This window comes from Lasioglossum baleicum, unplaced genomic scaffold, assembly GCF_051020765.1.
Source record: "Lasioglossum baleicum unplaced genomic scaffold, iyLasBale1 scaffold0021, whole genome shotgun sequence".
Lineage (NCBI taxonomy): Eukaryota > Metazoa > Arthropoda > Insecta > Hymenoptera > Halictidae > Lasioglossum > Lasioglossum baleicum.
Window position 1 is genome coordinate 649,779 of NW_027469081.1, and position 12,741 is coordinate 662,519.

General features: G+C 38.8%; 2 protein-coding genes across 5 annotated transcripts; both read left to right on the top strand.

Moving 5' to 3' along the window:
* The first annotated feature begins 1,086 nt into the window (after window positions 1-1,086).
* On the top strand, window positions 1,087-2,646 carry LOC143219183 (PCNA-associated factor). 2 transcript variants are annotated; one of them, XM_076445081.1, is made up of 5 exons: window positions 1,087-1,260; window positions 1,396-1,452; window positions 1,677-1,748; window positions 1,923-2,038; window positions 2,114-2,646. In XM_076445081.1, the coding sequence occupies exons 1-5, from the start codon at window positions 1,206-1,208 to the stop codon at window positions 2,162-2,164; spliced, it is 351 nt and encodes a 116-aa protein (XP_076301196.1). In that variant the 5' UTR covers window positions 1,087-1,205; the 3' UTR covers window positions 2,165-2,646. The 2 variants fall into 2 exon arrangements, with proteins under 2 accessions (XP_076301196.1, XP_076301198.1); XM_076445083.1 differs by having other exon boundaries at window positions 1,129-1,329.
* Window positions 2,647-2,913: 267 nt separating this feature from the next.
* On the top strand, window positions 2,914-9,883 carry Cand1 (Cullin-associated and neddylation-dissociated 1). 3 transcript variants are annotated; one of them, XM_076445079.1, is made up of 17 exons: window positions 2,914-3,270; window positions 3,775-3,944; window positions 4,135-4,348; window positions 4,422-4,711; window positions 4,792-4,954; window positions 5,037-5,310; window positions 5,383-5,889; window positions 6,136-6,419; window positions 6,493-6,624; window positions 6,761-6,929; window positions 7,011-7,299; window positions 7,370-7,568; window positions 7,679-7,936; window positions 8,694-8,882; window positions 9,002-9,245; window positions 9,328-9,474; window positions 9,540-9,883. In XM_076445079.1, exons 1-17 carry the CDS (start codon window positions 3,229-3,231, stop codon window positions 9,671-9,673), a joined length of 3,705 nt encoding a protein of 1,234 aa, XP_076301194.1. In that variant the 5' UTR covers window positions 2,914-3,228; the 3' UTR covers window positions 9,674-9,883. The 3 variants fall into 3 exon arrangements, with proteins under 3 accessions (XP_076301194.1, XP_076301193.1, XP_076301195.1); XM_076445078.1 differs by having other exon boundaries at window positions 2,916-3,270; window positions 4,419-4,711; XM_076445080.1 differs by lacking the exon at window positions 2,914-3,270 and having other exon boundaries at window positions 3,803-3,944; window positions 4,117-4,348; window positions 4,419-4,711.
* The last annotated feature ends 2,858 nt before the right edge of the window (window positions 9,884-12,741 follow it).

A 12,741-nucleotide genomic window follows, 5' to 3' on the forward strand; every position in this document is an offset into this window, starting at 1 on the left:
AGGGTGCGGGATTCGCGTTCTCATTGCGTGATAATACAAACACGGGTTTTTTCAGTAGTCAAAAACGCCAAATAAAGGTCAATCTAGGCAGCAATCGCCCTCAAAGGTCTTATTTATTAACTTATTATACTTTTGTCGGTAACAAGGGAGACTGCTACGCATTTGCAAAGTACTGCCACATTGATGCGACCCGCCCTGTGTCGCGCATGCGCGAGAAAAGTTGGGCCCAATCGAAGCACTGATTGGCCACATTAGTGTGATACCGTGCTGCCCTCTCAAAAACAGGCTGAATCCCAGCCCGGCCGTCAGGCTCTGGGCTCGAGCCCCCGGCAGGTGAAAATCGCGCCCTTTTGTGCACAGGGGCCAGGCTAAATCGTCCTGATTTGGTCTCAACGCTGAGCCAAGCATTGCGTTAGCCCGTAACGTGTCGGGCTGGGGCTCGGCTAGCTGGGTCCGGCGGTGGGCTCGGGCAGACTGTGCTGTCGGGGTATATGCATATATGTATAGTTTTTAATGTGTATTATGAAAAATAAGACAACAAGATCGAGCATGAAGATTACGAGAGAAAAACATCATTTCGAAATATTTGAATTATTCATTGATATTGTAATAAATTATACATAAGAGTTGCATAACGTCAAATCTTTTTTAAATTTACTTTACTATATATATTTTGTATCGTAGTCGTTCTCAGGTTGGCTCTACTGTCTGGAACAGGTGTAGGTGTAGGCAGTGATGCCAAGGCTGTGGTACTGTGGTACTAAACCATACCCCCACCATAGCCTACTATTGCCCCTACGTTGTTTTCCAACGCGCCCGCGCGCTACACTCACCAGCGTACCCAAGCGTACCTGAGCGTACCTCTACTGTATCCATAGAGGTACGCGGGTACGCTGGTGAGTGTAGCGCGCGGGCGCGTTGGAAAACAACGTAGGGGCAATAGTAGGCTATGGTGGGGGTATGGTTTAGTACCACAGTACCACAGCTCTGGCATCACTGCCCGGCATACCCCCACTTCTCCCGGCCGCGCGTCTCAATCCCCTTGGCGGCCGTAGTTGCTCCGAGCACTTGGGCCGCCACGGGGAGCGAGACGCGCGGCCGGGAGAAGTGGGGGTATGCCTGGGTATTCCTTGAGATTCCCTAGCCCGTGTGCTATTTCTGCCTGATTTCTACCTGTTTCTGCTGTTTCTGTCTGGTTTCTGCCCATGCCTGGTGTAGAGTGGAGTGTAGGCTCTAAATACAATTGGTATAACAACAGAGGTTCGCAATCACTGCAGTAGACTCAAGTAGACTGTAGATTGTAGACATATGATTTGAATAACGTACATTGTAAGTACATTGTAACGAAAATTTCGTATTTGTGACGCTATTTTCTTCTGCAATTCTAATTTATAGAGACCCTCCAGTTTGAGAATATGGTGAGAACGAAAGCAGATCGTGTGCCTGGCAAAGGTAAATGAATTTTGTTGAAAACTCTCGGCTTCAGCGAACCAGCGAACTCCGAAATTAATTCCTTTGTTTCTGTTTGATACTGATTTCGATCCGGATTTCGATTCTCCATCAATGTTTCACATTTTAATTTGAACAATTCCTCCTGGATTTACAATTTCCCATTTACGAAATAATGAATTCTGTCGAATTTATTTATGTAGAATTATTGTTTATGTTCTTTGTAGCCGTTGGCGGTAAAGCGCCAGCTAAATCTGTAAAAAGTACTCCGGTGAAGAAAGTTGTGGGAACCAGCAAAGGTAGACAAAATTATTTATGCACTAGCATTTACTTTTGACCTATAAAATCACTTTTGACCCAGTATTGTATCAACAGTTGATACGAGAATCTATGTACTTAGTTGCATAAATATTTTTCCCTCACTGTGTATATTGTTTCTCACTATTGTTTCAAGTATAGAAATTTCATTTTAGGAAAGAATTATTCTGGTGGTAATCCATACCATCCGAGAGAGACACCTGAATGGCAGAAGCCAATCACATGTTTTCTCAATCAAAATTCTTCTACAGAATGTACTTCGGCATCGCAGGTACATTTTTACATATTATATAGTAAGATATAACATAGCCAGACAGTTTGTTTAAAGTTAATTTATCATTGATAGGAATCTGGAGGCCAAAATGAGAACGAAGACATTGGAAATGAATCCGAGTAATGCCATATTATCTTGTTGATGTATCTCAGTACAAACATTATTTATTTCTCATAAGTAACATAGGCGTAACTTAATACAATACTAATTTATATTTTTTATCGATACATTACATAAACTTCAAGTTTTTAAACATATGTGATAAGAAATAGCAAGTGAATTTAATAGATTTCTAAGTGTTTAATACTAGCAGTATTATATATTATAAATTGTTTTAAACTTGTCTTTTTTATACATGATATTTAAAGTATGTTCACTTCATTATAAGTAGATTGCGGATGTTCATGTAAATATCTATTTTGCATTCATTAAAAATGTTAATTATTATTTTGTACAAGATAAAAACTTCTAGTTCGTTGCATTTTCAATATTGATATTTGCATAATATCTGCAGTCCAGTTGTAGGAAATGCTCACAAATTTCGGAGCTTTAAGACTGTAAAATATATTAAATATATAATGAGGTATTTTTACATTTCTCCCGCATTTTTTGGTGATCAATTTCCAGTACGCATGCGCCCATTAGTAGTTCTCGGAATTCACGTTTCAAATATTGCCGCGCTTTCCAACGTTGCCAATTTTTCGCACACAGTCTCTTTGCACTTTTTCATCTAAATTCTAAATGACCAATGCAAATGGTAGATATATGCATGAGAGAGGATATCCTCTCTGTATGCATTTATACTGATTTATACAATTTTATACAATTTACAGAGCGGACAACACTGTTCACGGACGAGTCCAAAATATTGGAGTTCCGACACGAGTTTCGCCTCTCAGATATGTATTTCCCGTGACTGTTGTTTCGATGGGTTCAAGAACGCACGATTACCATCAAAATTTTGGCAGTCGAAGTTGCGGTAAAGATTCGCAGTATTGAAATGTTGCGGGCGGTGAAATTTCATTAGAACGAAGCTTTCCTAACAAGATCTACGACCGAACGAACGGGATCGAATTCAGTGTCGCCTGTTCCCCAGAAACTCCGTAATTTTCTGTTCTTTTTGTTGAATTACAACGTAGAAATATTGGGAACGACAACTGTAACCGGCTGTGAAAAAGTTTTCAATCATGGCTAGTGTCTCTTATCACATTGCTAACTTGCTGGAGAAGGTATTTATCATGGCTCCTTTAAACGAATCTTTTTACCACACCGAACATTATGAACGTTTGCTCGTTACTTTGAAATTATCCTACACGAAAATGTTAACGTTGTAACCGTTAATGATACTCAACTTTTACATAACCTTTATCCATGTAAAGAGCTTCTGTTGATTTCGTAAAATTCGAGTTAATTTTCGATACGAGTACAGATCGATCCATTTATCTAAATTGATCTGATTTTCGTTTGAAAATGTATCCACTAATTTTCGCTATTATCTATCACAAATGGAAATTTCTATTTCAATAAGTGCATTGACTCAATGAGAATCTGAATTGCACTTTACTGTCAAAAAATTCGTTTTACGCGAATGTTATTCTAATTAATTTAATAGAGATCTTTATACAATATTTTTGAACCTTGGCATTGCATATTCTCATCAATTTATGTTTATCTTATATTTTTTATATGTTTAGAATGATTTGAATGAAATCTAATAGAATTTATTATTTTAGATGACATCCAGCGACAAGGACTTCAGATTTATGGCAACCAACGATCTAATGAGTGAATTACAAAAAGATAGTATCAAATTGGATGATGAATCGGAGCGCAAAGTTGTAAAAATGCTTTTAAAACTGCTAGAAGACAAGAACGGAGAAGTACAAAATCTTGCTGTAAAATGGTACAGTTATATATAAATTAAACCTAGACTATAAGACACACTGCCACTATCGTTTTCTGTAAAATTAGCTCACAATGGATGTAGATATCCAGAATTTCTTGTTATTTTAAAGGACTAGTTAAGCACTTTCTTGCATTTGCAAGATTTTCTCTGTATTTGGACATGATTACAGAAACGTGTCCGATTTCAGTTTGGGCCCATTAGTCAATAAGGTAAAGGAGTACCAAGTGGAAACTATTGTAGATGCGCTATGCAGTAACATGGTGTCAGACAAAGAACAATTGAGAGACATCTCCAGTATCGGATTGAAGACTGTAATCTCCGAACTTCCCTTAGGATCCAGCGAACTAGTTGCGAACGTTTGTAAACGGATAACCGGTCGTCTTAGCAGCGCTATCGAAAAAGTAATTATGACCCCGCTGAACTATTCTGAAATATTCTAAAAAGAAAAGCTACTAATTACTATTCACATAGCAGGAAGATGTATCTGTACAACTCGAAGCTCTTGATATCGTCGCTGATCTATTGTCTCGATTCGGTGCTTTACTAGTCACCTTTCACTCTATCATTTTGGCTGCTCTGTTACCACAACTCTCTTCACCCCGTCAAGCAGTTCGAAAACGTACCATAGTAGCGTTGAGTCATTTGTTGACTTCGAGTAACAATTACTTGTACAATAAGCTTTTGGATCATTTGCTTGAAGGTCTTTCCACTCAAACTACTAAAAATGTGGTACGCACTTACATACAATGCATCGCATCTATTTGGTAAGTGGTACACTTTTTTCTGAGAACAGTTTTCCCTCACCCTGCATATATCATTTTCTACTGCTATCGTTAAATTTCAGTCGTCAAGCCGGACACAGATTTGGAGAGCAAATAGGGAGGGTAATGCCTCTAATCTTACAGTATAGCATGGACGATGACGATGAACTTAGAGAATATTGTTTGCAAGCTTTTGAATCTTTTGTATACAGATGCCCCAAAGAAATTACCCCGCATATAAGTAAAGTATGATATCTCTTTATACACTCGTGCTACAAACTCATCGGACTCGTGATCCGCTGAGACTCAACAAACATCTGTTCCATAGATTATAGATATTTGTTTGATGTACATCACCTATGATCCAAACTATAATTACGATGATGATATGAATGATGCGTCTGATGGAGAAGGTGCCGTGATGGAAGTAGAAGAAGATGGAGAGGAAGATGCGGAGGATGAATACTCAGATGACGATGATATGAGTTGGAAGGTTCGAAGAGCAGCTGCCAAGTGTCTCGAGGCTGTTGTTTCTAGTAGGCGAGAACTTCTCCCGGAACTTTACAAGGATGTTTCGCCAGCTTTAATCGCAAGATTTAAAGGTATAGAATAAAATGGCCCATATAAAAAGTTACTATCGACTAAAAATACAACACGTATGTTAACACACACAGAGAGAGAAGAGAATGTAAAATCGGATATATTCCACGCATACATCGCACTTCTGAAGCAAACTAGACCAACCACCGGAGTACCACTCGATCCTGACGCGATGGAGGACGACGACGGTCCGATATCGTTACTCCAACAACAAGTTCCGTTAATAGTAAAAGCAGTCCACCGTCAGATGAAAGAGAAAAGCATTAAAACCAGACAGGACTGTTTCTCGCTGTTGAAAGAGCTGGTACTCGTGTTGCCAGGTGCTTTGAACAACCACATACCGGCATTAATATCCGGTATTCAATACTCATTGGGAGACAAGAATTCCTCGTCGAATATGAAGATCGATGCACTCGCTTTCGTACATACGTTATTAATCACACATCAACCGGAAGTGTTTCATCCGCACATGGCGGTTCTGGCGCCTCCCATTATAGCTGCCGTTGGAGATCCATTTTACAAAATTACAGCGGAGGCCTTACTGGTACTGCAACAGCTTGTCCAAGTCATTCGACCACACGGTAGGTTGCGAAAGATCATGTTTAACACTAACCGTACCGGGTACAAAATGTATCGGATATACATATATTGTTTTATCAAAATTACAAGACTGAATTTATTTAGATATTTCACAATTTTTATAATAATACGTGCTCGAATAAAGAAATTTATGATTATGTGAAAGCGTTGATTGACCGGTCGCGGCACGGTTAGTGTTAAAATGAGGTTCGATGAAATGAGAAGTTTCAAGATTAATTTCGTTCCAGATAAGCCATGCTATTTCGACTTGACATCACTATCTGGCGAGATATATCGTTGCACATTGACGAGACTAAAAACAGCGGATATCGATCAGGAAGTGAAGGAAAGAGCGATCGCTTGCATGGGTCAAATTCTAGCTCATTTTGGAGACATCCTGTCGGATGAATTGCACGTGTGTCTGCCTATATTCCTGGACAGACTTCGTAACGAGATCACGCGACTCACGACCGTCAAGGCCCTGACTTGTATAGCATCATCGCCTTTGAGAGTAGATCTTAAGCCTATTATGGTACGTGTACACCATTGTTCGGCACGCATAACCCTTCGTGCAAGCTTCATGTATTATCTTGTACTTTCTGCAGGACGAGGCCATTCCAATTCTTGGATCTTTCCTCCGAAAAAATCAACGAGCTTTGAAATTGTGTTCCCTACCACTTCTAGATACTCTCGTGCAAAATTACAGCTCTGCTCTTCATGTAGATTTATTAGATAAGGTAATGGATGCTCAGGAGTAACGTCAACTAGGGCTGTTACTTTCCTTTGAAGAGGAAGAAGCTCCGGAAAAGTAACAGCCCTAATATCAACTAAACATTGAAAGTGCATGTCGTAAAATAATATTCCGTTCGTTAGGTAACCGCGGAGCTACCAGCATTATTGAATGAGACTGATCTGCATATTGCGCAATTAACTCTTAATCTCCTGACCGTTATCGCGATGCTCCATCCCGTCGCTTTGACGAAGGTGTCCGATTACATCCTCCCAGAAATATTGGTTTTGGTCAAATCTCCACTCCTTCAAGGTAATCTTATTTCAAAATCGCTACGCTATCGTAATATTCATTCGTCTTATCGTTCACTTGTTTTATGTTTGTAAAATTTAGGAGTGGCCTTGACTTCGATGCTGGAATTTTTCCAAGCATTGGTCCAGGCAGACATACCGGGCCTGGGATACAGAGAGTTGCTTTCGATGTTGATAACGCCTGTGAATCAGTCTGTACTTCATAAGCAAGCCTACCATTCCCTTGCTAAATGCGCGGCCGCGTTAACGATCACGTGGCACCAGGAAGCTCAGGCGGTGGTAGAACAATTTCTGAAAGACGTTCAGAAACCTCAGAGCGACGCGCAACACATCTTCGCGCTGTTGGTCATCGGTGAAATAGGCAGACACGTGTAAGTAATATATATCACGAAGTGTTTCGGATTTACACCGCGTCTAGAATTGCATTTTCTTTTCGTGCAGGGATCTGAGTAGAATCACTTCTCTGAAGCATATAATTTTAAACTCGTTCTCGTCTCACTCGGAGGAAGTGAAGTCAGCAGCCAGCTATACATTGGGGAACATAGCAGTCGGCAATCTTCCGGAGTATTTACCATTCATACTGAAGGAAATCGAGGCACAACCGAAACGTCAATATCTTCTCTTGCACTCGTTGAAAGAGGTAGAGTACGTTATATCGTATCGTATCGTCTCGCAAGCAACGTTTTCTAAATTAATTACCAAGCGCAGAAGTGTATCATTTCGACTTTATGAATATTTGTGATTTTACAGATTATCACGTGTCAATCTGCTAGTCTGTCCGGCGTGTCCCACTTGCAAAACTTCGTGCCTTCGATTTGGATGTTGTTGTACAGGCATTGCGAATGCACGGAAGAAGGCACGCGCAACGTTGTCGCGGAATGTCTAGGAAAACTTACTCTGATCGATCCTGCTACCCTGTTACCAAAACTGCAAGAGTCATTGAAATCGCCTTCCGCGTTCATGCGAACCACCACAGTCACCGCTGTCAAGTTCACCATTTCCGATCAGGTACAGTGACTCCCACTAATATTCGGACACTCTTAAAAACACCGTAACTTTTCAAATATTGGACTATGCGATTTTAACTTTTTTGGAAAGCCAGAGCAATTAGTTTACTACAGGATGTGAAAAGAAATTTTTTCAAAAATTGCATTTGACCGGAATTGTAGAGGAAATACTAAATGTTGCATTTTACAATTTTCTTATGCGGGCCTATATTGAAATTTTGAAAAATATGTTTCGTAGATCTGTGTGGGTTATACGCATTGTGAAAGTTTCATCGAAATCGGTTGATGCGGGGAAAAATGACAGTCATTGAAAGATGTAAGAATTCTTAGATTTACTGCTGTTATAGGCCGAAAATCGTGAAAATCTGCAATTTTTACCATCTTTAAACGCTTGTAGCTCATTGCAACGTCGACCGATTTTGACGAAATTTTCAGGATATGTTTAATTGAAACAGATCTACAAAACGTATTTTTTAAATTTTCAATATAGGCCCACATAAAAAAGTTGTAAAATGGATCTTTTAGTATTTTCTCTACAATTGCGACCATTGCAATTTTCGAAAAAATTTCTTTGCACATCCTGTAGTGAACTAAGTGCTCTAGCTTCCGAAAAAAGTTTGAATCGTATAGTACAATATTAAAAAGATTATCGCGTTTTTTAGAGCGTCCGAATATTAATGGGAGTCACTGTATATCGAAAGTCACATGCTCAATTGTTGTCTTACATATATAGTAATAAATCGTAACGTCTTTCACAGCCTCAACAAATCGATGCCATGTTGAAACAATGCATGGGCAACTTCCTGGTGGCTTTAGAGGATCCTGATCTGAATGTGAGGAGGGTAGCTTTAGTCGCGTTCAATTCGGCAGCTCATAACAAGCCGATGCTAATCAGAGATTTATTAGACTCTGTGTTACCACATCTCTACGCTGAAACAAAGATAAAGGTACTCGAAAAACACTTGTTATTATTTTAATTTTAATACGACTTCTCTCTGCACTAACGTAATATTTCTCCGCGATAACAAAATGTTAATCGTCTGCATTTCGAATGCTTTGTATACAGAAAGAACTGATAAGAGAAGTGGAAATGGGACCGTTCAAACATACAGTAGACGACGGTCTGGATCTTAGAAAAGCAGCATTCGAGTGTATGTACACGTTGTTAGATTCGTGTCTGGACCGATTGGATGTCTTCAACTTCTTGAACCACGTCGAGAATGGTCTCAGAGATCACTACGACATCAAGATGTTGACCTACCTTATGACGGCCAGGCTTGCTCAACTATGTCCTACCGCAGTTTTACAAAGTGAATATTACAAAGCTTATTTATTAGCTTATTATTACATTATTCTTACACACTATTTATTTATATAAACATCGATGCGCAGGGCTGGAAAGGTTAGTCGAACCGTTGAAGAGTACTTGTACAATGAAAGTAAAAGCAAATTCAGTGAAGCAAGAGTATGAGAAACAAGACGAATTGAAACGTTCGGCACTGAGGGCAGTGGCAGCGCTATTAACAATTCCAGACGCCGGTAAATATTGAAATCGTCATATGGATTGCACAAGCTCTACGAGCTGATATATATTTTTCTTCCAGATAAAAATCCGTCGTTGTGCGAGTTCGTAACACAGATCAAAGCAACGCCCGAATTGCAACCACTTTTCGAAATAATTCAGAAGGACTGCAGCGGAAGCAGTATGAATGAAACCAACGCAATGGATCAGAGTTAAAAGTCTACGATCTGACTTTTTTGTATTTCACATTAAACCGCTGTTAGCTATGCATGATCGCGGTCATATTATTCATAGTTTATTTCTATACGTTATTTTTTCATTATTGTCCTCGACCCGAAACGTAGTTTGAAATGAATGTGATTTCATGTAACACGCCATGTATAAATTACGAAAATAAATTTGCCAATTGTAAGCATTTTACGATAACGTATCGGGCTTCGGTTTATCAGTGTAACACGAGGGTTGATTAATTTTTAAAAAAGAGCTGAATGAAATATTCAACAAAAGAACCATCTGTCTTTGAGTATTTTCAATAACTAAAACCGAAAGGCCTTTGGAAACGTGACTGTTGTCACGTTCGCAAATGCTCCGTTTACGATTGCGCCAATCGACCACGATGTTTATGATTAATGTTCAATCGTTTTGCAGACATTCGTATCCCCATTGACCCACTTAATCCGATCCTTAATCAACTACTTGGCAAGGCTGACTGGAACTTTCCCTTAAAATATTATGGAAAAATTACATTTAAATATCGTTTGACAACTAGAAGTTTGTCCCGGTATCTTCAATTTACAACGAAACTGGATCAATCTATGTAATACAAGCGGTACCGTTCAACGAGCCGTTTATTACGAGTTCGTGATGATTCTCTTACGCGTGTAAAGTCCAGACCTTCACCTAATTCCAAAACCTGCCGCAGATCATGTTTTCCTCGACTAATTCAAGAAACCAGTTTTCGATACAGCCATCATTTACATTTTCGAGGGCTCAAAAAATCCTTCGAAAGGCATGCAATTGCTCTAAAGAATACAAAAATGTGTTTCGGGAGTATTTATTTTAAAGTAGGAATTGTCAGAATATATATATATATATATATATATATATATATATATATATATATATATATGTATGACGCAACACGATTATAAATTTCCGGCATCCCGAGAAGCATTCGTTTCGTTAGAATAGGAACCGAATCGTAATACGTTCTACGAATCGAGGTCTACCCAAAAATTGTCTGACGTTGCTGGGAATCACGTAGGCACCCGTGAGACGAATCGCTTTTAACTCGACGCATTCGTGTGTGTGTGTGCGATGAGACAGAATGCGAAGATGCAGGCTCATCGATTCGTCAGCGTTAATTGCATTTATAGCTCCTCATGAAACAAGAAGGGGTACCGCTGTATACATATTTCTTATTAATCGCGTTCTCTTTTGACAAATTCCTTTGCTATTCAAGGAGTGGATAAGAATTTCTTGATTCTTTCTTTACAATCTTGAAAAAATAATGTCCAATTCGGACTATAGACCACGTTACAGTTGCATCGTACGATGTAGACGTAGACGTAGACAGATATGGTGTCTCTATGTGCAAAATGTTGCAAAGACGTTTTGACTGTCTTTTCGTTAACCCTTCCGACCCGATGGAGGTACGTCGCAGTGTGCCAAACCGACGAAATCTGTGTCAAAATCAAAGAACTTTCGATAGAAATGAGATAGAGCGATGAAATTTTTTAAAAATAAAAACTGAAACTTTGCAGAATATAGAATAGTTATGGAGATTGTGGTGCGAACGTTTTTTAACCTTGAAAGAATTCGTTAAACTTGCACAACTTCAAGAAAATTGTGTTTTTTCCAATACCATGCGCGGAAAAATTTTTTTTTAACATGCAACACATCATTTCTCGTAGATTTTTTCACGCTGATTTCAAATCTGGTTTCAAAATTCGACCTCAGGATATTCCAAAATCGATTCCTTGAAATTCTACATGTTTAACGAATTTTCTCAAGGTTAAAAAACGTTCGTACCACAATCTCCATAATTACCCCCTATTATGCAAAGTTTCAGCTTTTGTTTAAAAAAAATTTCATCGCTCTATCTCATTTCTATCGAAAGTTTTTTGATTTTGACACAGATTTCGTCGGTTTGGCCCACTGTGCGTCGTCTGTCCCCTCGCATAGCCGCACTGTTTTCGCGCGATTTCATATCTTTATATTTATAAATAAAATAAAGATTCATAAATAAAAATCAAAAAATGATTGAGATATGTTAAATTTCAATAATAATATACCGTTTTTATTCGGAATATGTATCTTATAGTCATAAAAAGACGAAAATTCATCATGTTGCATCAGGACGTATACATATACCGTATGTCGTCCGTCTGCGTACGATAGATCACGATAGATCGTGAGGACGTACACCGTACGTGCTTAGGGTCGGAAGGGTTAATAAATACATTTGTTGATGAAGCAAATTTCTTTACAATCTTGAAAAAATAATGTCCAATTCCGACTGTAGATCACGTTACAGTTGCATCGTACGATGCAGTACGATGCACCATGCGTAGAATAATCGCTGACAGGGTGTCTCCATATGCAAAATATGTTGCAAACACGTTTTGACTGTGTTTTCGTTAATAAATACATCTTGTCAAGAGAAATATGAAATTGTCTGACTCACGGAGATGGAAGCGATATTAAAGATATCAATATTTTCATTGTTTCGTACGACGCAAAGTGAAATTATACATATTTGCGTGGTCGTAACGATTCAGAAGGTTGTGCTCTTAAATTACAAAATTATATAAATCGATTTCATTAACGCATGAAACGCCATTAGCGACCATTCATGTGAAATCACTCGGGTAAAATGCAATCGTTGGCAAATGATGCCGAGTGCAGTTTCAAAATACCGCATACCTTGATTCTTCATGTTCTTTTTCCATGTCCGGTTCTCGCAGTAACATCTCAGGGTGTGAATTACGCATTAAACTCTTTTGTGGCCGGATAAATAATGAAACAATTCGAAATAAGAGAAGAATTAAAAACAATTTGATAACATTTTCCCCCCTTTCGTTGGCGCAGTCTGCTTGAAATTATTTGCTTCTATAATTAATACTAATATTTACTTGCAACATATATGTATAGTCGCGCAGTATTAATTATGCATATGCTTGAAACATAGGGATGTTGACCCAGAATCGCTATCGCACGATCGCGTATGATAAGCTAATGCATTTCTCTGTCTGCGAGAAATAGGAAATGAATCACATTGTGTT